The sequence below is a fragment of the Cavia porcellus genome, unplaced genomic scaffold (genome assembly GCF_034190915.1).
Source record: "Cavia porcellus strain 051 isolate PalLab524CR breed Dunkin Hartley unplaced genomic scaffold, mCavPor4.1 scaffold_32, whole genome shotgun sequence".
Classification (NCBI taxonomy): domain Eukaryota; kingdom Metazoa; phylum Chordata; class Mammalia; order Rodentia; family Caviidae; genus Cavia; species Cavia porcellus.
Window position 1 is genome coordinate 27319099 of NW_026947515.1, and position 21546 is coordinate 27340644.

General features: G+C 54.3%; 1 protein-coding gene across 1 annotated transcript in view; it reads right to left on the reverse strand.

Annotated features, from left to right (window-relative positions):
* The window catches only part of Dnah17 (dynein axonemal heavy chain 17), a 116825-nt gene that overhangs the window by 55345 nt on the left and 39934 nt on the right, over positions 1 to 21546 (reverse strand). Inside the window, exons 26-44 of the mRNA XM_003464779.4 lie at positions 20921 to 21169; positions 18770 to 18892; positions 17243 to 17590; positions 17068 to 17159; positions 16590 to 16716; positions 15831 to 15983; positions 11528 to 11653; positions 11278 to 11385; positions 10449 to 10580; positions 10043 to 10203; positions 9004 to 9160; positions 8566 to 8670; positions 6147 to 6304; positions 5731 to 5869; positions 5383 to 5610; positions 4837 to 4974; positions 4345 to 4477; positions 3312 to 3439; positions 2814 to 2962 (exon numbers count right to left, since the gene is read on the reverse strand). Coding sequence (XP_003464827.2) covers positions 2814 to 2962; positions 3312 to 3439; positions 4345 to 4477; positions 4837 to 4974; positions 5383 to 5610; positions 5731 to 5869; positions 6147 to 6304; positions 8566 to 8670; positions 9004 to 9160; positions 10043 to 10203; positions 10449 to 10580; positions 11278 to 11385; positions 11528 to 11653; positions 15831 to 15983; positions 16590 to 16716; positions 17068 to 17159; positions 17243 to 17590; positions 18770 to 18892; positions 20921 to 21169 — 2954 coding nt within the window. The remainder of the gene's footprint in view (positions 1 to 2813; positions 2963 to 3311; positions 3440 to 4344; positions 4478 to 4836; positions 4975 to 5382; positions 5611 to 5730; positions 5870 to 6146; positions 6305 to 8565; positions 8671 to 9003; positions 9161 to 10042; positions 10204 to 10448; positions 10581 to 11277; positions 11386 to 11527; positions 11654 to 15830; positions 15984 to 16589; positions 16717 to 17067; positions 17160 to 17242; positions 17591 to 18769; positions 18893 to 20920; positions 21170 to 21546) is intronic.

A 21546-nucleotide genomic window follows, 5' to 3' on the forward strand; every position in this document is an offset into this window, starting at 1 on the left:
CATGAAATTTTACATGGAAAAAGAGAACAAGGCCACCCTCTGTTACAGTTTAAATCTAAAATATTCCCTAACAGTCAAAGGTGGGGCCTGACTGGAAGAGGGGTTCCTGGCCACATGATGAGTCCTTGGTTCTTCTCTGACACTCATCCGCCTTGCTGTTTCTGCCAACTGATGATGGACGGAAGCCCAGAACTGTGAGCCACACTAAACCTTTGCTCTTTGTTGTGGATGTTGGTATTGTGTCCCAGCCGTAGGAAGGTAACCAACATGGGAGAAGGGTTGTGGCTGTGACTGCCTGATCACACGATGCAGAAGCCCGTGAAAGTGGTTTGCAGCAAGTTTAGAAAGGTGCGGAGAAATGGGCTGGAGAAAACATTAAGTGCTGTAAGCAGAGACTGACAGTAAGCAACTCTGATGGGAGCTCAGAAGACCAGAAAGCTGACGGGAACGTGGATAGTAAAGGCTCATGAGGCGTCAGTCAGGAAGGAGGACTCTGTGAGGAAGCAGACTAGCAGTCACACGTGTTTCCTTCTGGCCAGGAACTCATCTTCACTTTGTCATGTCCTAATGCTTTGTGTAAGGTTGAATTTAAAGGTGGCCGACACATCACACTGGTGGAGGAATTTCAAGGAAGCTTCACATCCAGGCTGTGGCATGGGTACCAATGGCTGGTTTTGGCCAGATTTACAGTGAGAATTATAAGCAAAAAGCAGTGCCAAATGATGTGAAGCTTGGTCAGAAAGAAAGGACCTGTAAAGCTGGACCTGAGGAGAGTGTGGTTGCTGAAGACTGGCATTAAAAAGAAGCCAAGTACTTTGCCACAGGGCAACAGGAAAGATGGCTTGATGACATCTCAGAAGCTGCCCAGACTCCGTCCATCATGCGCTCGAGGGTAGCAAAGGATAAATTCCTTCGAAAGGCTACACTTTGAAAAGAGTTCCAAATCTACCTAGGGAAGTGTTTCCCCCATTTCAGCCATCTCGGCAGTCAGAGGCCTCTGCAGCTGTGGTCTAAGCTACTCCTCAAGCTGGCAGCAGGCCCTGGCATCATTCACTGGGTGCTGGCCTTGCAGGCATGCAGAATGCAAGTTATGCAGTCAGGCAGGCTTCCACCCAGCCTTCGAAGGAAGCCCCGTGAGGCCAGCCAGTGCGTCCCTGAGAGGACAGGGCATAAAGCTGTTAGTGTGAAGCTAAAAGAGCACTGGAGACCTCAGCAGTCCGAGAGCCAGGAGTGCGGATGGTTGCTGAGGAAAACCACTGGGGGTGAGTGGACCCAGCCCAAGAGAAGGCCATGTGGGCTGCAGCTAGCAGGGCTATAGGGATGGGGCCGCCCACCCTTTGGAGCTCACATCTCCCATCTCACCACTGCCTGTCCAGCTCCTAGTTTTCTTCCTCCCAGGGACACCATGCTTGGGTCCCTTTATTCCCACCCTTGTCATGCCTTCTCCCCCATGGCAAGGCACGTGAGGAGGAGATGGCACTACAGGCATCAGCTCTTGACTTCTTTCCCCGCCACAGACTGAGCTTTTTCTGGACCTGTGCCCCAGCATGGTTCTCACCTTGACAAGGCAAACCTCCCTAGCTCTTGCTCCAGCTTTGCCCGAAGCCCTCAGACCCCGGACTCATTTGCAGAGAGCCTCACTTCCAGGACCTTCCTCCAGGTCTTCCTCAGCGGTCACCACTGGCTTCTGCCCCTAACAGCCTGCAAATCTTTTCTCCTGATTATCCAGTTGTGCCTGGCTGCCAAATCCAGGGAAAACTCTCCTGTCCTTGTCACTGAATGCAATCTGATAGGTTTTCTCCTCTTCCCTGAAAATTTCCCTCCCTGGGTATTTGGTGTTTCTTCTGCCTCTGGGACCAGCCCTTCTGGGAACCTCTCATGCATTCTTCATTCTCCCCAGTTATGTTTTTTTTTTTTTTTTTTTTTTTTTTTTTTTTTTTTTTGTCTTTTTATCGGTACCAGGGATCGAACTCACGAATGCCTGCTTGCAAGGCAGGCGCTTATGCCGCTCAGCTAAATCCCCAGCCCCGGTTTTTTCAAGACACAAATGTCTCACATCACATTTTTCTGGAGCACCTCCTTCCCTGGCATGGAGTATCCCAGGGTTTAACACACAGTAGATGTGCAGAAAGTCCTGATTAGATGAATAGATGGGTGGATGGATGAACCTCCAGCAATGACACATCTCCTGAGCCTCTGGCTCCCAAGATGGGCCACTGAATGTCTACTCATGGACCATGGATGGCTAAGTGGGTAGATAGATGGATGGGAGTATGCGTGGGTGGATAGGTGGACTGATGGGCCAAGTGGAATGGGTAGATGGATGGAGGGGTGGATGGGGTGATGAGGGGATGGATGAGTGAATGGGTGGATAGATGAATGGATGGATGAGTAGATGGGTGGGTGGGTATGTGGAATGGGTGGGTGGAGGAGTGAATAGTTCCATGGAAGAATGGATGGTGAGATGGATGGGAAGATAGATGGATGGATAAGTTGGCTGGGTAGATGGGTGGGCCAGTAAGTGGAATGAGTGGATGAATGGAGGATGAATGGGCGGACTAAAGCACAGGTGGGCAAGTGGAATGATGGATGGATTGAGGGGTGGCTGGATGATGTGAGGATGGATGGGTGAAGGGAAAATGGTGGATAAACTGGATGGATGGTTGGGTGTGTCAGTAAGTGGGATGGATGGATGGATGGATGGAAGGGTAGGTGGGTGATGAGAGGATGGATGGATACATATGAAACTGGGATGCAGCCACTCCTCCTCTTCCTCTGCCACATGAGAATGGAATTGCCCCGGCCCTACTCACGGGTTCCAGCCTAGATCTGCTGGGTTGATGTAAAGGATGCCAGCTCTGGAGACGGTGGCTGGGGTGGCTGTCCTCAGGTGGCTGATCTCAAACACCAACCTCATGGTGCGATTTAAGGGGATGCGTTCGTTGCTGGCCAGGGTGAGGACCTGGGGGACAGCAGGAGGTAATATCATCCCAACAGAGTCCCAGAGTCAGGAGAAGCTGCTGGGGGGCCTGGCCCAGCCCTTTGTGTCTCTCAGCCATCCTGGCCTCTGGGCCCCTCACCCCTGGACCAGTGCCAGAACCACGTGGGCAGGTCTAGACTTGTGCACCACGAAGCTCCACCAGCAGATTACCTTCGCTGGCAGGTCTTGCATGCTGCTTATGTCCTCCCCCAGCTGCATCCTGTGGGACACCCTCTATAGAGCTGCACACTGGCCCCAGGATCCTGGCCCCCAGAGGCCACCCCTTGACAGTGGCTCTAGGGGTTCCTGTGGAGCCCAGCAGTTTGCATACCTTGTTGTCATCCATGACAGTGTTGAGAGACTCGATCCACATGGGGTCGATGTCCCCATCCAGCACGATCCACTTGGGACCATCGTGAGTGATGTTGGCCAGGTCCCGCATGATCGTGGAGAAGAGGCCTGCAGGGAGCCGGTCGGCCCCCACGTGGCCATGTCAGAAGGGCTGAGCTGCACACCAGGCGCTCCAGGATTTGCATGGGGACCCAAGCTGGACCTAACTCTGGCCTTGCTTGCTTTCTTATAGGTGGCCAACAGAGGCCCTCGGACAGGAGGTGACAGGCTCATTTCCCTCCCTTCTTCCAGCTTGATGACCACCTTCTAGGTGTTCCCCATGTCCCGGCTCTTCGTTGCCTCCTCTGACCCCCCATCCTCCTCTCACCGTCCCTCTCCTGTTCATGCTCCACACCCCACCCATGCATGCATTCATTCCTGCATTCATTGATCCACTCCAAGGCCAGCTGAGCATTCTCCCTGGGTCAGGCATGGAGAGGTAAGGGGGAACTTGGGGTACAAAGCCCAGAACCATCAACACTCCCATCACCCCCACAGATCTTGGGTTCCAATGGGGGAGAAACCAGGCACAGGAAAGTCTGCCAGGCTGTGGCCTAGAAAGGGCCCATTTGGTGTAGGGCAGGTCCCCAACCTGGGCCACACCCTAGCCCTGCCTCCAGCCTGTCCTTGGTTCCCCAGAGTTCATAAGCACAGACCTGATTAGCCACTTCTGGGGATGGCTGAGGAGGGGGGACTGATTTTCAGAGGGTCCCTGCCCCAGGGTGCCTGATCTCTCCTCTCGATTGGCCCACAGCTCTCCAGTCGTGCCCCCCTCCCCATATCTATTCCCCTCTTTCTCCACCTGGTGGAGTCCTCTGGGCAGTGCCATTTTTAGGCCCAACACTCGTGGTCCTGTGTTGGACCAAACCTGCCCAGGGCCCTCTCTGGGGAGCTAGGCAGAGCCTCAGTCGAGGTCAGTGCCCTCTCCACAGCACCAGCCGGGGGTCTCTCCAATCCCGACCACCGCTCATTACCGTCCTTCCACTCCCTGGTCGCTGGGTTGATGATCCCGAAGAGTTCATCACAGGTGACAGCCTTGGGGTCCAGGTCCACCGCCACTGGCTTTCTCTTCATGTTCTGGTAGGTCTTGTTGAGGGACTTGAGGACCTGGCAAGGCCGGAGGCCACTCATGTGACTGGCCATCCCCGGCCTGCACTAGGCCCACACTCAGGATTGTGCACATGGTCTGTACAGGTGGCCCTGCTTCCCCCAGATCGGGCCGAGGCCAAGATGGCTGCAGATCCGAAGTGGACTGTCCACTCTGCAGCGCAGATTGCGCTGGAGATGCCGGGATGAGAGACACCCAGGTTTGTTTCTTGCTTGTGTTACAAGCTGTGCGAGCTCACTGAGACAATGCCGGGTGTACTGGTGCACACCTGCAATCCCAGCACTCTGGGAGATGGGGACAATTTAGTGACTTGGTGAGAAGGGATGCACCTGGGCTTGCAGGTGAGGAAGGGACGCACCTGGGACTTGCCGCTGCCCGCGTTCCCGATGACGAACACGGAGTGCCGCACCTGCAGCAGCTCCTCCAGCTGCACGACCTTCAGCACAAAGCTGTCCTCCGCCTGGAGCCTGAGCTCCACGATGCTCTGCTTGATGATCTGGGAGCATGGTCAAGGTTGGGGCGCAGAGATAGGACCCTCTTTTGTGGTGGGAGGGGGCTTCCTGCCCAGGGAGGGGGATGACACAGGACAAGGAGCCTCCAGTGAGGACCTGCCTGCTATTGCGAGCTCTGCTACCAGTGCTGCTTGAGCCTACACGGGAGCCCCCTCTCCAGTTCCTGAGTGACTGCCAGTGCTGAGATTGTGTGTCTGGCTGGGGCAAGAGGCAGCTGGCAGCCCCTCAGGACCTGCCTGTGCGGCCCTCTTGGGCTGGCAGGGTTGACCACCAACCCCGATGTTGCTGGGCAGCCAGTGATTCAGCACCCGTGGGAAAGGGCCCTGGGAGGGGGCGGAGGAGGGGCCCCAGGCACCACAGGACTGGCACAGGGTCCAGCGGCAGCTGCCTACCTTCTCAAAGTTCATGTCTCGCTTCCGAGGCACGTCCAGGGCTGGGAACAGGTCCCCGATTAGGCCCATGAACACGGGCAGGTCGTCGGTCACGATCTTGGGGATGTTGAAATCCCTCAGTGCCCTCATGAGGACTTGGTCTTCGGCCCTGGTGGGGTCCCCCCTCTTCAGGGAGCCGGCCACCACCAGCACAGACTTGATGGCCCGCAAGCCCCAGTCGTAATGATCCTGTGGGGGGTGGGTGGATGTGAATGCCCTTGCAGGGTACCTTCGGCCCTGAGACATGTGGACCCCCCATCTTCCCGCTCTGGGGGCCAGCTCTGAGCTCTGGGGGCCAGCGAGCCGCACCTGCTTGGACAGTAGCTCTTTGCACAGGGTGTACAGCGTGATGAACTTCCTGGCCAGCAGGCGGGCTTCCAGGAAGCCCTCGGCTACCAACATGATCTCGCAGATCAGCTCGAAGTCAGGGACCACCATGGCGCAGGGCCTGGGGAGATCCGGGGTTGGCTGTGGGCTTTCCCTGTCCTGCCCCACCTGTCTCTCTCCACCCGGAGAGCACCCGTCCCTCTATGCCATCTGCTCAGCGCTGCACTCTCCTCTCCTTGGGTCCTTGGAGGGGGAGCAGGCCTTGTCCTACATGTGGACGGGGCCCTGGGCTCCTGGCTACCCCACTTCATCTGTGGTTTCCCCCTGCTTGGATCACTCTTCCTCCGCGTGATCCTAGGGTCAGAATGCTCCCTGGCACCCAAGTCCTTGGTGCACACCTGAACAGTGCCTTGAGGTTCTCGGGCAGCTCTGTGCGTCCTGCATAGCCCGGGTTCATGGTGATGAAGATACCCACAGTGGGGATGAGACTGATCATCTCTCCCAGGAAGTTAAATAGCTTCTTCTTGGCTCGGATCGCATCCTGGACACATTTCACCTACACGGGGCGCACAGACACGCAGGCATGGGAAAGCCCAGCCCCACCTGATGTCAGGTCAAGCTGAGAGGGCCGTGAGTCTAGGTGACCCCACAGGTTACTGCAGTCCCGCCCATCCTCTCCTTGGCCCCTTCCAACACCCAGCCTGTCCCCCACTCATGGGAATTTGTCATCTGTGGTGATGTCTGCGTGTGGCCGCAGGGGACATGATCTTCTGAGATGGGCTTTTGTTTCAGCAGAACTCTGGAGGTGCCCTTTGTCCTGTGTGAGTAATGTGATACCGCCCAGCTCCTTCCTGCCTGGCAGTGGCCCTAGGGAGGACAGGCAGCAGCCATCTCCGTATCAGAGACTCCTTAGGCCACCTTGGAGGTTTCCTCTAGGACTGGGGATTCTGCAGGCATTCGGCTGTTAGAAATCTGCAGATGGCTACCAATCTCCAAGTCACCACTCGAGGGCGCCCAGAGACCTCGCTCAGCTCCTGGCCTGGGTCAGCCAGGCTTCCCTTGGCAGGCGCCAGGCGGGTGGGGCAGGCCTGGGTGGGGACACCCCTCCCTGCACCAGGCCCCCATCCTTCCGATCCCTGATGATTCCACAAACATCCGGTGCCTCCAGCAGGCTCCACTCAGATGCTCTAGGGTTTGCTCGGGGATTTTGCGGTGGGTTAGAAACTGGGGGATGCGGAGCTGGGGGAGCCCCAAGGCAGCGGTCAGTCCTGCACAGAGGCCAGAAGCTGGCTGCCCGTGTTTCTGCTGTCCTGGTCTCCAGCCACATGGAGGGGAAGAGCAGACGGTGCCACTCTCAGTCCTGACACAGTCAGAGCCACCGTGGGGACCTGGGGACTTAGGTTGTGACTCACAGAGAGAGAGATCTGTGTTTTCAAGAGCGGGGCCCAGAGCAGCCTAGTCCATCTCGGGGCCCTCAACCTCCTCACCTCCTCCTCCTTTTAGAATCTCAGAGTTGACCCTGAGCCGGAAGCTGGCCTCAGTCTACCTCGGAGGGCCCAGCGGATCTCAAGGGTGGCAGGCCTGCGGGCCCAGGCTCTTGTTTAAGACGCAGAAACGCTCACAGTGATAGCAGTTGGAGAAGCTGACCAGGGCTCTCCCTGGCTGCTCTGCCTTCCGCAGACTCCCCACTGCCCTCCATGTTCTGCCCGGTTATCCCCAAAATACACGGTTACGTTCCCTGCCTCCCTCTGTCCTTTTCTTCCTTCCTAGCTTTCTTTCAGCACCTTCCTCTGACTGAGGAACTTCTATGCACCCTGCAGCACCCAACTTCACAGATGCCTGTAGCAATGCCCGTTTCTTGAATTGTTTGGTCTAAAGCAGGCTCCACACATCTATTTAAGTTTGGCTTAATAGTTTCTCTGCATAATGAACTGTACCCCAACTTGACATACAAACACACTGCAAGCTACTCTTTTTTTTTTTTTTTTTTTGAGACAGGGTCTCATTATGCAGTTCAGCTGATCTTTCTTTTTGTCTTTTTGAGACAGGACCTCACTATACAGTTCAGGCTGGCCTTGGACTCACTTTATAGCCCAGGCTGGTGTCTCACACTTGCAAACAGTTCTCCTGCCTCAGCCTCCTGAGTACTGGGATTACAGGAGTGATTTCAGTTGGTCTTTAACTCATTTTGTCGCCCAGGCTGATCTGGAACTTGCAGTGATCCTCCTGCCTCAGCCTCCTGAGTGCTGGGATTACAGGCATGAGCCACCATGCCCGGCCTTGGTTTTTTGAAATAGGGTTTTACTAGCTATGTAGTTGAGGCTGGCTGCAAACTCAAACTCCTCCTGCCTCAGCCTCCCAAGTACTGGGATTTCTGGCATGCACCATCATTCCCAGCCAATCACAAGCAGCCAATGTTCAAATAAGGCAGAGGCCAGCTGTAGCCAATCTGCTGTCCTGCCTCGTGCTGTGTGACACTTCCTCTTCTCCGGAGATGAATGCAGCCCACCCTTGAGGTGGGCTGGAGCATTCTGTACCAGTTTGGTCTAGGCTCCCGCTTGACTTTAGAATCATAGATAAAGCCATTTAACCTGTTACAATTCTGTCTTTCCAGACCTCAATGGAAACTGATATCCTCTCATCTGTGTGTACGTGGCTGCTGTCCAATCTGACCCACAGGGCTCCCTTCCCACCCCAGGGGTGGGTGGAGGTTTGGAGGGCAGGTCACTGTCCTTGTGACACCTCCCCCTCATGTCCAGAGCTGCCCATGAAGGGCAGCTAGTCACTGACCCGAGCAGAGACCCCGGCGGGCGCTACCTGCACGGCGATCACAGACAGCACCTCCACGGAGATCCGGTTGAATTCGTCGAAGCAGCCCCAGGCCCCCGTCTGCGCCAGGCCCTTGTAGATGTTTCCGCAGGACTGGGAAGGGCGGGATGGTGGGCAGTGGCCAGGAAGGGGCAGCCTGAATGTCCTTGCCCGCCCTCCATGGCTCCCAGGTGGGACAAAGGTCAGGCTTGGGGACCAAGAGGCCTCGGAGAACTGGCAGGCAGGACATAGGGCTCCCAGCAGGGCGGAACGCCAGGGAGGGTGCCCCTTCCCCGGGACCCCACTGTCCTGGATCTCGGAGGGGTCTCCAGTGTGTCACCTGACCAGGGGCTCAGACAGGCGCACCCAGGCCAGGGCCACCCTCTCGCCTTTCCTGTGCACACAGACTGGGACTGGGCTCTCTGGTCCTGAGGCCACGCCGCGTACCTTGTAATCCATTTGCTCGGAGCAGTTGAAGACGTACACCATGGTGCCCAGTGCGCGGCCCAGGTCCTTGGTTGTCTCTGTCTTGCCGGTGCCAGCGGGGCCTGCAGGAGCTCCGCCCATGATCAGGTGGAGGGACTGGGTCAGCGTGATGTAGCACCTGCCAGGGACCCCTGGTCACCGTGGGTCCCATGACACATGCCCACTACCTCCATTTCCCTTAATTGTGGGAGTACAGTGCCTGCTCAGCCTTGGCGGGGAAGGGAGAAGGCCCTGGCCGTGATCTGGGGACAAACACCACCTTGGGGAGAGCCTGTAGCTACTGGAAGGGGGCACTATTGGCAAAACATTTATACTTGGCTGGCTGAGGTGGTGCATACATATAATCCCAGGTACTTGGAAGACCGAGGCAGGAGGATGTCTTCGAGTTTGGGGCCAGCCTGGGCTACACATTGAGTTCAAGGCAAGCCTGATCTACATAACAAGACCCTACATCTCAGAAAAAAATATACCAAGAAAAAACAAAACAAAACAAAACTTTCTTAACGATAACCCACATGCACCAGAGTTACCTGACCAGCTTCTGGTCTGAGCCTTCTTGTGTGTGAGAGGTGCTAGGCAAGTGCCCTACCACTGAGATTCAGCCTTGGCCTGTTTTATTTTATTCTGATACAGAGTGCCAGTAAATTGCTCAGGCTGGCCTGAAACAGAGATCCTCCTGCCTCAGCCTCCAGAGTGCGTGGGTGTGCGCTCCACCCTCAGCCAGCTCAAGAGGATTCAGGAAACAATGTCCCCACTTTGCAGTTCCTCAGAGCGGGTAAGCAACTGCCCCGGGGCCACACAGTGGCTGTGTGACCCAGGACACAGAGCCCAGTCTTGGGCTCCCTGCTGGTGGCCCGCTGGCCTCTGAGGACAGCTCTGCCCAGTCCAAGAGCCCAGGCTTCCCAGGTCTGGCCGCCGGAGGAGACAGGAAAGGGGCTGCGGGAGGCGGGCACCGTGGAGGGACGGAGTGGCGGGCAGCACGGCCACGGCGTGTCCCCACCTGTCTGTGAGGGGCGTGATGACCAGCCGCGGCGTGTTGCCCAGGTACTCGTAGGAGTACTGGATCTGGGCGTCGCAGATGTTGGCGAAGCAGTGCTTCTTCTCCTCGTCCCAGCGGTGCCGCAGCTGTGACTGCCAGGTGAAGGCCTGCGCGCTCTCCACCTGCAGCGGAGCCCGCGGGCATCAGTGGGGCTCGGTGCGGGTGCAAGCGCTGGAGTTGCCCAGCCGTTGGGGCCCCACCTGGGGCGTTTCCTCCCCCAGCACCCTCAGCTGGGTCTCGCTGAAGCCCCGACACTGACACTCCCGGCCGCACCCTGAGCCGACCAAGCCAGCGGGGAGGACAGCAACTGCCTGCAGGGAGGGCCTCCAGCACCCCGCCCGCCCGTGGGCCGTGCCCCTGCCCCTGCCTTGGCGGTGATCATCTTGGCCACCACGTCCCGCGCGTGCACGTCGATGGTGCAGATGGTCATGATCTTCATCCTGTCGCCCGCGCTGAGGTTCCCGATGAGCAGGGTGATGAGCGCATTGAGCTGACTGATCTGGGGGAAGGGATGGAGGACCTTCGCTGAGATCCTGGCATCACTGGCCCGGGTGCCCGCCCCACCGGCTCCTCGGGGAGATCATGGTCGTGTAGGGAAGACCACGGTGTGCTTGCTCCCCATGACGAAGAAGAGGGAAAAATTCTCCCCACTACCCCCACTGGGGGTTGGAATACTACCTAGCCATTAAAAAAGACAATGAAAAATTGGAGAAAGAGAGCGATATTAAAAGGCCTGATCCTAAAGCTAGATAGTGCATGTTTCCACAGAAATCAAGTATATGCATTCAAAAATGAGAAGACATCATCAACATTGTTGATAGTGATTAAATCTGAGTCGTGAAATTACAGGCAGCTTCTCCTCCTTTTTTTTAAATCATCATTGGTGCAGGGCTCAGTGGTGCACACCAGTAATCCCAGCCCTCAGAAGGCTGAGGCAGGAGGAATTCTGCAAATTCAAGGCCAGCCTGGACCACATAGTGAGACCTTGTCTCAAAACAAAAAACCCTTTAGTTTCTAAACAGCTAACCAAGAATCTTTAAAAAATAATAAAGGTGGTGGTGGGGGCATAACAGCCTCGCTGACTGCCAGAGGAGAAACTGAGGTTGTCTGAGCCGAAGATGGGCCCTTCAGGTGGGACTGACAGCTCTGACCTACAGAACGGCGGCTCAGCAAACTCAGCCAGGGCTGCGCCCTACCTGCTTTTTGTTGTAGTCTTTGATGGCGTTCTCATATCCTTCCTCCAGCCTGGCGAAGGCCAGGCCCACCTCAGTGGTCCACCAGATCTGGGTGCAGGTCAGTGCGATCTGAAAACAGACAGAGCCGGGGCCAGGGTGGTGAGTCCTGCTCAGCCCTGTTCATGTAGCAGGCTTTGTGCAGGGAAGCCAGGGTGCCCTGCCCGGAGGGCACCCAGCCCGAGCTCCCTGCAGTCCCTCCCATGCCTCGGACCTGGGCTGGGTAATCAAAGATCCACTGCTCCCGAGGCTTCTCCTCATAGGTCACCACCGCCTCTGGGATTTCGTGACGCAACGTGGCACACATTCGGTCCAGCACTCGGTTCAGCCAAACCTCCACCTGGAGACAAGACCACAGCGGTTACACAGGGCCATGAGCACCTCTAATTCCTACATATGCTTTGTCATAAAAAAGAAAAGTCCCATCTGTCCATCATCAACCCGGGGGAAGAAATATCGTTTTTGCATAGCAGTAAACATAAGTCATCTACAAAATGCCACTAGGAAGGGCGGACGGTCCCTGACAAAGCCTGGTGCATCTGGCATCCAGGTAGTGGGTCTCTAAATCAGGGGCAGAAGGCTTCAAAGAGAGCTCTGAACAAGGCTGGGCTGACTGGGTGGCTCCCCCTGCTGGTCAGGATGCAGCGGAACAGTGAGGCAGATCCTGCCAGCACCTCTTCTGTTTGAAATAGAAACCTCTGGGCAGAGGTGGTGGCTCAGTGCTAGGGTCTGTGCCTTGTATGCCTGAGGCCCTGGATTCAATCCCCAGGGCCTCAAACAAACCAAGACCAAGAAAACCCTTCCATTAACTGCATCTGGGTGGAGAAAGCTCCCAGGGATCCCCGGGGTAGTTTTCATCCTCATCTTGTCTGTGAGGATGGAGGGCAGGGAACTCCCATCAGCAGGTCATAGGAGTGTCTGCTTGGCCAGGCCAGAGAGCCCACTGGTCACGTGCTGCTGGACCAACTGCTGGGCACTCAGCTTTTCTCTTTCCCTTTGAGACAGTGTCTTACTAACTTGCTAAATTGCTCAGGCTGGGCTTGAACTTGCTATCTTCCTGCCTCAGCCTCCCAGAGTATAATCCTAGCCTGAAATCACAGGTGTGTGCTACCATAGGCCGAATTCAACTATGTGTGAGATATTCTCCCCGATAGTCTGATTTTCTTCTGTGTTATTTTTTCCTTAGGCTGATGTCAGAATCATTTCGGTTGCTAGAGCAGTTGGGGGTGGGGTCGGGGCCATCAAGGAGTGTGCAGCAGGAGGAACAGCCAGCCTGAGCATGGGAGAGCTGTGTGTCAGAAGAGGGGCCAGGATTCCTGAGCTCACTAAGGACCCATCACAGCAATGCAGCCAATGACTGTGGGCAGAGGTCAGAGACTGGTGGTTCCTACAGGGTCCCTCAGGAAGCCACCCTCCCAAATTCAATGATATTAACATGTCTCTCTCTTTTCTCCTCCCCTGGTTATACCCACATATTCATTTCGCAGAGCCTGGGAAAGGCGGAGTCGCAGGTGCTGTGTTCCCCAAGGACATAATACTGGGTTACAACAAGCTACCCCATACTTTTCTATTGTAAGTTTGTACTTTGGCATAATGATGGCCACCTGTGCATCTCAGTAGCTGTGCCTGGGGGACACAGGAAGCAATCTTCATAGTCACTGACTATGATATCCACAGTTCCTGTGACAGTGAAATAGAGCGAGAACTGACTGATTCAGACCCAGGGAATGCAGACCTCCTTGATTTAGATGACAAAGAAAATAGCAATGTGAGTACTAGTAGAAATGGTACAAAATGGTCACACCATCTTGGAACAATACAATGTTAGAACTACGTGTGAAAATATAGTGAGGATTTTGGCAGGCTTGAAACCTACTGGACAGAATGCTAGCACCACCATTCAGTGTTGAAAACTGTAACTCAAGATGTGAAATACATAATTGCTGAAATGCAAGTAAAATGTTCCTTATGCCCCAGTAGCCATATTAAAAATGTATTTATTATGACACCTCATTAGCTGGACTGAAAGCATTCATAGGTCTTATGTATGTAGCAGGGCTTTCCACTGGTAATCAACAGAATGTAAAAGACTATCAATGAGTGTGGGCTTGAGATTTGTAGAATACCGATGGAGATTGAGTTCCCTTCAAAATTGCCTGAGGTTTGATCACAAAACCACCCACAAGAAAGAAAAAGAAGTGATAATCTGTCTGCTCTCCATTCATGGCTTGAGAGATTTGTGAGTAACTGCCAAGCAATTTACACAGCATCTGAATACATGACTGTTGATGAAGATCTTGTAGCATTTCATGGTCACTGTAGCTTCAGGCAGTATATTCCACAAAAAATCTTTAAAATATGGCACATATTGCTCTTGTAGATGCAAAGATTTATGCTTTCAATTTAGAAATTTGTCCTGGGGCAGGGGATATAGCTCAGTGGCAGGGCACCTGCCAGGCAAGTGTGAGGTTGTGAGTTTGATTCCCAGTACAAAACAACCAGAAATGTATCCTAGACCTCAGCCACCAGGTCCTTACTCATAGAGTAAGAAACCAAATGATGTTGTGAACAGACTTGTTCTCCCATCTCCCAAGCTAATCAGAATGTGACATTCAACGACTGCTTTACCAGTTCTCAGTGGATGTTACATTTGCTAACACACCACACGTTGACCAGGGTAGGACCTGTACACAGAAACGAAGCAGAAATTCCACATGAACTATTGCAATTTCCAAACAGAGAACTGTATAGCACGATCTTTGGATTTCAGAAAGATGTAACACTGACAAACAAAAGCAAACTGATACTGCTGAGGTCAGCCTTGCACCATGATGGAAATACTGATGGGGAAACCTCAACAAAACGGAAGCCTGGGATGGAAACTTCCAACCACAAAACTGAAGTGGAGCACCAAATGATGCTCCAAGTGCTGGTGAATTACGCAGCAACTCTGATGTCACTTGAAACACAAAGCATTGCTCAATGGTTTTGTTTTACTCAGTTCTAAACATGTATGACACAAATAGTTTGACAGTTTCCAAAGAACATAATATGCAAAACATGCAGAAATGTTCTTGGGAGTTTGGGACAGGAGCTCCTAAGAGATCATTTACAGCCAAGCAGAAACAAAATGTTTCTCTCCAGGGAACCACGGAAAGAATTGTGGGGCGCACTGGAGAGCTGACAGGTGAAAGGCAGACGCAGCATCACAAAGCCTGCTGTGACAGCAGGAAAGCCAAGAAGACGCCAGTCGCACCCCACAGGAAGTGACAGGAAAACAAAGTACGCGTGCTACCAGTGTAGGGGAGACTTGTCTCGGCATGTGCAATTGTCACATGTGAACACTGCCGTGGGTGTGATAGTTGAAGCAAAGCTTATTTGTATTTTGTTTATATTTAAATTACAGTTCACAAGATTTTTATTTCTGATGTTATCTTTCAGGTTTTGTAAGCAAGTCAACAGCTGGTATGAAAATGCTGACATCTGTCCTAAGCACTCACTACACATCTGATATTGTATTTGATTGGTATCTTATTGACCTGCTCAGTGCACACTGTATAATATAGTAGCAAGCTCCTGACAAAACAGGAAGAGAGGTGATAAGAATGGCCCGCCACGTAGGGAAGGGAAGCCACGCACACGTGCTGGTAACGTACTGTGTGCATGGGGAATGCAGTTGTCACGCGTGCAGATAGCCCTGGGTGTCACCATTAAGGAAAAGATTACTTTCATTGTAGCGTTCTATTGGTGTTTTCACTCTAGTTCATATGGGGATTTAGTTCTAATGTTATTTTTAGGTTTTATAAGCAAGTACACAGCTTATGAGAAAATGCTGATGTTTCTTCTAAATGTGTAATACATATTAAGAATTGAACAGTTTATTTTATTGATATTTTAGATTCCTGTTAACATATATTCTTAGTAAATAAGAACTTCCTGTTAAAATAGCGAGACCAGCAAGATATCAACTATGTCCTATGCAAAGCCAAACATGGGTGTCTTCAGTGTAAGTGATGCGTGTGTGGGACTTGCGTCATGTGTGGAAATGTCACCCTGCAGGGCGACAGCTGAAGGAAAGATTATGTTTGTTGCAGAGTTCATTAGTATTTTTATTGTAGTTCATATAGGGATTTATTTTTGTTGTTATTTTTTAGACTTTGTACACCAAAAAACAATCCATGTTGAAAATTTTGATGCTTTTTAAGTAAACACTCAATAAACATTAAAAGTGCAATACTTTAAAAATGTTTTTCCCTATGAAGTACTTTGTTTAATATAATAAAACCCAAACACTTAACATTAACGATGCAAAAACAGAAATATTCCAAAGAGTAAACATGGGTTCTACACACCACAGTGATGTGTCTTTAGGACAGAACTGGGGTTACGCCCCGTGGGGTTTCCTGAAGCAGCAGAGGAGAGTGAGGGGTTTGAGGGGGCGGCCTGTGGACACTGCCCAGCCCGCGCCCACGCCCACACCATCGCCCAGCTCAGTCTGAACACACGCACACTCGCACCTGTCCCGAGAGGTCGCATTCGTGGTCGAACTCCACGTACTCGTCCTCCTTGCTGTACATTCCCAGCCCCGACTTGAGCGGCTTCTCGTTGGCATCCAGCCGGAACTTCAGCTTGCACAGGCTGTCGAAGAGCTTGGACAGGTGGCGGCTCACCTGCGGGCACGGGGGCAGCGGGCAGCGGGGTGAGAAAGGCACGCCACAGCCGGGCAGCTTCCGGTGCCTTGAGCTCCTCCCGCCCCCCTTCGTGCCTGTCTCTGTCCTGGGGAGCAGGTGCCCCCCATCTTCGGTTAACGTTATTCAAATGTGGCTGAGCCACCTGGAAGGACGCTGGGCGCTGCTCTCAGGCAGGACGCAGGCACCGGATCCTGAATCTGGACCTGTGCATCCCTGCATCTCGTGTGTCCCTTAAATCTACGTTTGAAGTAAAACACGGCTGTCTCCCCTTCGCCTCGTTTCCTTTGCTCTCTTTCAGAAGAACCTGGGGAGCTCCTTCCCGGCTCTGGTGTTTAAGAGGATGGCATGAAGGACAGGCCAGCAGGAATGGGTGCACGGAGCAGCCTCTCCCTGAACCCTGGTGTCAGACCCACTCTCCACATGAAGAAAACAAGGCACACAGCGCAGGCGGACTTGCCTGAAACTCGCCGGTGCACAGGAGGCAGAAACCAGTCCCGCCAGGGATGCCCCACCCCCACCAGGGTGCCAGGCCGGATGGACTGTGGTGCACAGCTGGACCTTTGCAATGACAGGGCCCCTGCCTACCTCCATGGGGTCATTTCCATTGGACAGGATGTCCAGCAGGTCAGCTGAGGACACAAAATAGAACCTCGGGAAAGCCAGTCTTTTCGTCTCTAAGTATTCTGCCAAGGCCTTTTCACACATGGCCAAGCTGGGAGGAAGGGCAGAAAGAGGTGGTCAGGGTGACGTTGCAGGGGCTCTCGGCCAGCCTGCCCTCTTAGTGTCACGTGGACCGGATCAAGCCCCAGAGACATCCGCTCTGTTGTCCACAGACCCAGTGAACTCAGAACTTCCAACCAGGGGCTCGAATTTCTCTGCTGGTTCTGACCAGGAGGGCATTCTTAAATGGGTCATTTCACCTCTGCACCGGGAGGAAAGACTGGCTTGCTAGGGAAAGGGACCTTAACCGGGGAACTGTGGTTTTCGCACGTCCTGACCAGCAGGTGGCGCTTCTCCAGGCACCTGCCACCCTCAACACCTCTGGACTTAGTGGGGGACCCACTTTTTCTTCATCGCCTCAAGTTTATTGTAGAGACCGGGTTTGTTGGTGGCTTCCACCACGTTGGGAGTTTTCACTGCGTCTTCCATCAAGGCCTGGGAAAAGGAGGAGGTCACTGAGGGATCAGCAGCCACTTTCTGTCCAAGACAGCGCTGGAAAGAGCAGGGCTGGCGCTCACCTTGAACTCCAGGTCGATGGTGTCAAAGCGCAGCGAGTCCTCTGGGAGCTGGGCTCGGATGTCTTCGGAGCCGATGAAGATGCTCTCCAGGTGGCTCCAGGTTCTCTGGACTTCGAGCCAGATGGAGATGACCGAGTCCGCTGTGGACAGCTTCTGCTGCCAGCTGGTCACCTCCTTCAGGAAGTGGGACAGGTACTTGGACATCATCAGGTTCTGCAGCTGCACCTGGTTGTCCTCTAGCGTCTCCACCAGCACCTCGTCCGCCTTCAGCATCATGGTGCCCGTGCGCGGGTGCGGCTCGTGCTCGAACTCCATGGTGGTCCAGGTGCTGTCCAGGGCTTTCAGCACCTTTCAAGGGAGGGCAGACACGGGACAGTGGGCGTCTGGCATGCACGCCAAGGGGGCCTTGCAGGCTACGAGGGATAAGCCGAGTGTCCGTGCTGTCGACACGCAGGTAACCAAGAGGTGGAAGCCTCTCATGTGGCCATCTCAGGCGGACGGACAGACACAATGTGGTCCATCCACACAGTAGAAACCACTGCCTTTAAAAATGAGGGAAGGGGGCCAGGGGATTAGCTCAGCAGCCTAAGTGCCTGCCTGGTAAGCACAAGGTTGTGAGTTTGATTCCTGGTACCAAGAAAAAAAAAAGAAAAGGATGGAAGGCTAGACACAGTGGTGCATGTTTATAACCCCCAGCACTTGGGAGGCTGAGGCAGGAGGATTGCTGCAGGTTTGTGGCCAGCTTGGGCTACAAAGTGAGTTTCAAGGCCAGCCTGAACTGCATAGGAAGACCCTGTCTCTAAAAGATTAATTAATTAATCAATTACTTTAATAAAAAGAAAGAGAGCAAGAGGCTGCTGACACGTGCCATACTGCAGGTGGCTGTGTGGATACAAGGCTGAGTGACAGAAACCAGACACAAAAGGCCACACGTCTGTGCGTGAAGGAGAGAGAAGGGGCCACAGCACAGTATGCCTTTCTGGCACACTGACTATTTTGAGTTAAAAACAACTGAACAATGAGAGGGGTAAGGTCATACTGACCTTCACTGTGTTTCTTAAAGTCGTAGATGAAGTCCCAGAGGACAGTGCCCTCCCGCGCCAGGTAGAAAACTCATCATGCATGTGCAGGCAGGAGTGGGGTGCTGGGGGTCAGACCTGGGGTCTGCGTAGTGAGCTACATTCCTAGCCCTTGTTAAAATTTTTGATTTTGAGACAAGGTCTTACTTACTAAGTCACTAAGTCGCTCAGGCTGGGCTTGAACTTGGGATCCTTCTGCCTCAGCCTTCAAGAGTGATGGGATTACAGGTGTGCACCATCATGACTGGCTAGTTGGGCTTTTCACCTAATAGATTCTAGAAGTGTTTTACATGATTTCTGTCCCTGGCTGGGTAAAAGAAGGCACTAGACTTTCCTCCAGGGTTGAAGCCTGCAGAGCCTCACATGTGGTAACAACCTGCGGGGCACTCTGAGACAGAGAATCAGTGTCAGGGCCACCAGGGGGGACAGCTGCGGGAGCATGGCCCACCTTCTCCATCCCTGACTCCTTCACCGCCTTGTCCACGATGTTTCGGACCTCGTCCTCGTACTTGTGGAGGTTCAGCTGCAGCAGGTCCGCCAGGGTGGTGTCTTCCGACATCCTGAACTTCACCTAGGGAAGAGCGGGCCGCCCCGTGTGAGGTGACCCGTCCTCCCTCAGGGGTGCTGGCCATGGTCACCATCACCGAGAGGCAGGGTGGGGGGCAAGTTCCACCCTTAGCAGGGGCTTCCCCAGACCTTACTCCCCTTCCCTGTGAAACATACAACAGCAGAACCCTGTGGGAGTGGGGTGGACAGAGTCCCCGGAATTCACATCTTCCCAGGACCTCAGAGTGTGATCTTGTTGGGAAACGGAGTCTTTGATCTTGAACTGAGATCGTCCAGATTTTTCCCAGACCCAGTGACAGGTATTCTTAGAGGTGAGAGGAGAAGGATCCCAACACAAGAGGAACACAAGGGTGAGGGACACAGAGGGTCCTGATGCAGCCACAAGCTGACGCTGGAGGAGGCAGGAGGCAGCAGCCTCCCCTGGAACCCCCAGTGGGAGCACAGCCTGCTCACAGCAAGCTTCAGACTCAGCCTCCTGGACTCCAGGAGAATGCAGTTCTGTTGTAAGCAGCACCCCAGAAACAAACGCCCCTGCCCAGGGAGCTCCCATGTTACTAATGGGCTCGAAAAGATCACAGAAGCACACCAGTGTGCCAGGGCTGCTGCCATGGTTTCCACCTGGAGGGGCCCCGAAGGCCTGTGTGGCACAGGTGTGGGCACCAGTCCATGATGTGCCTGGGAGAGAGAGGAACCTGTAGGCTGTGCCCCGGATGGAGAGAAGTGAGGTCCCTGGGAGGTGGCCTCAAAGGGGACACCAGGACCTGCCCCTCCCTGTTCCTCTCTGCCATGCAGTGAGCAGCCCTGCTCCACGCACCCCTGGGATGCAGGGGGGCAGCCAGGGGCTCAGCACTGACTGAGACCCTTGAAGCCGGGAGATAAAACAACTGTCTTCCTGCAGAGCTGATGATCACAGGTGTCTGTCACAGTGGCCAGTAGCCAGCGGCCACCTGGGTCCCAGGGCCCAGCCCTGTCCCTCAGCTCATGTTCTCAGTGACACATGGATGTGTGTGGCTCTGAGCCTGGCCCGGCCACCGGCCTCACCACTGATGGATTCCGGGGCCAAGCTGGGAAACACCTGCCAGGTCTCACCCAGTCCCCTGTGATCCCAGCCCCATCAGTGGAGGCTTCAGTTGCTCGTGGGTGACCTTGGGGGTCTTTTCCAGGGTGCCTGGGGTACACTTGAATCTGGGAACCTTCTTGCCTCTGGTTTTCTCTGTCGAGGCCCAGGCCAGGCCCCCGTCTACCCTGAGCTTTTCTGCTCTTCCCTGCCCGTGGAAGTGCCTTCCTGCTCTGGGTTCGTCTCCTCCCTGAGGATCCCAGGACTTGGCATCTGGGCTGAGGATGACGGTCAGCAAGACACAGCTCCCTGGATGTGCCGCAGGGACACAAGGCCAGGTGGTACTGGGCAGGGGTGGTGCCAGGTGGTGCGGCAGATGGGAGCCAAGCTCCGCGCCCTCCACCGTCTGCCTAAAGCAGCACATTGGCCTGTGAAGGTGGCCCCGCTTGCTACTTTACGGGAAGACAGCAGAGAATCAGCAGAGACACCCCAGACCCCCATGAGCCCAGCTAGGGCCCCCTGGGGGATCTACTCTGCACACCGGCCTCAGCTTGGCCCGCTTGCCTTCAGGGCCTGCACCTCGACCTCCCCACAATACAGCACACTGAGCTCCAAGCCCTGCTCCCGCCTCTTCCTCGCTTCTCTGAAACACGCAGCTCTCAGAGCGCAGGGCCTGGCCGGCCCTTGTGCTCCCCTTCCTGTGTGTGAGACGCACCCTGTGTACCCCTCTCTGCGGTTCCCCTGTGAGCCTGTTTCCCGTGAGTCTAACTTACAGACAACCTAAGCTGGGCACAGGGGAAAATAATTTTTCCCTCCCCTAAAACAACACACCATGTTCTCTCTGTCTCTGCTGCCTGGGGAACAGGGGCTGGGGACTGTCTCTCTGGGTCCCGTCTGCCTCCATCAGTGCCAGGTGCCAAGCCCAGGGCCAGGCGGCCCAGCCCCAGCTGTCCTGGGGTGGGGCTGGTCCCGTACCTTGGTGGCCTGCATGAGCTGCTGCCAGTGGCGGTCCCGGATGGCAGGGTTCTGCAGCTCGCTCACGGCGCGCAGAGAGGTGATCATGTTCTTCACGGTGTTGTCGAGGCCCACGAAGGCGTCCCAGGCCTTCATCTCCTTGTCCAGGGACCGCACGTCCTTGGCAAACTTCTTACAGTCTATGTCCATCTGCTCCACATTGATGTCCTTCCACTTGGTGGTCTTCCAGTCATCGATGCTGGTGTTCACCTGTGGGGGGAATGTTCCTGTCACCTCCCACTCTTGCTGGAGGGAGCGCACAGGAGGACACCTGTCACCTTACTGCACTGGCCCTTAGGGAGCAAATTCCAGGGAGGAATATTCAGAATTAAAACCAAAGTTCAGTAAAGTTCAAGATGAGAACAACCAAATCAACAGTCGCGCCTGAAAGCTGCAGCGTAAGAAGCCAGCAGATTCTCTTGAGGCAGGAGGATCGTTGCGAGTTCGAGACCAGTCTGGGCTACAAAGTGAGCTCAAGGCCAGCCTGAACTGCACAGCGAGACCCTGTCTCAAAAAAGACAAAAAAAAGAAAGAAAGAAAGAAAGAAAGAAATCACTCTAAATAAACCCAAATTAATCTTAAAAATA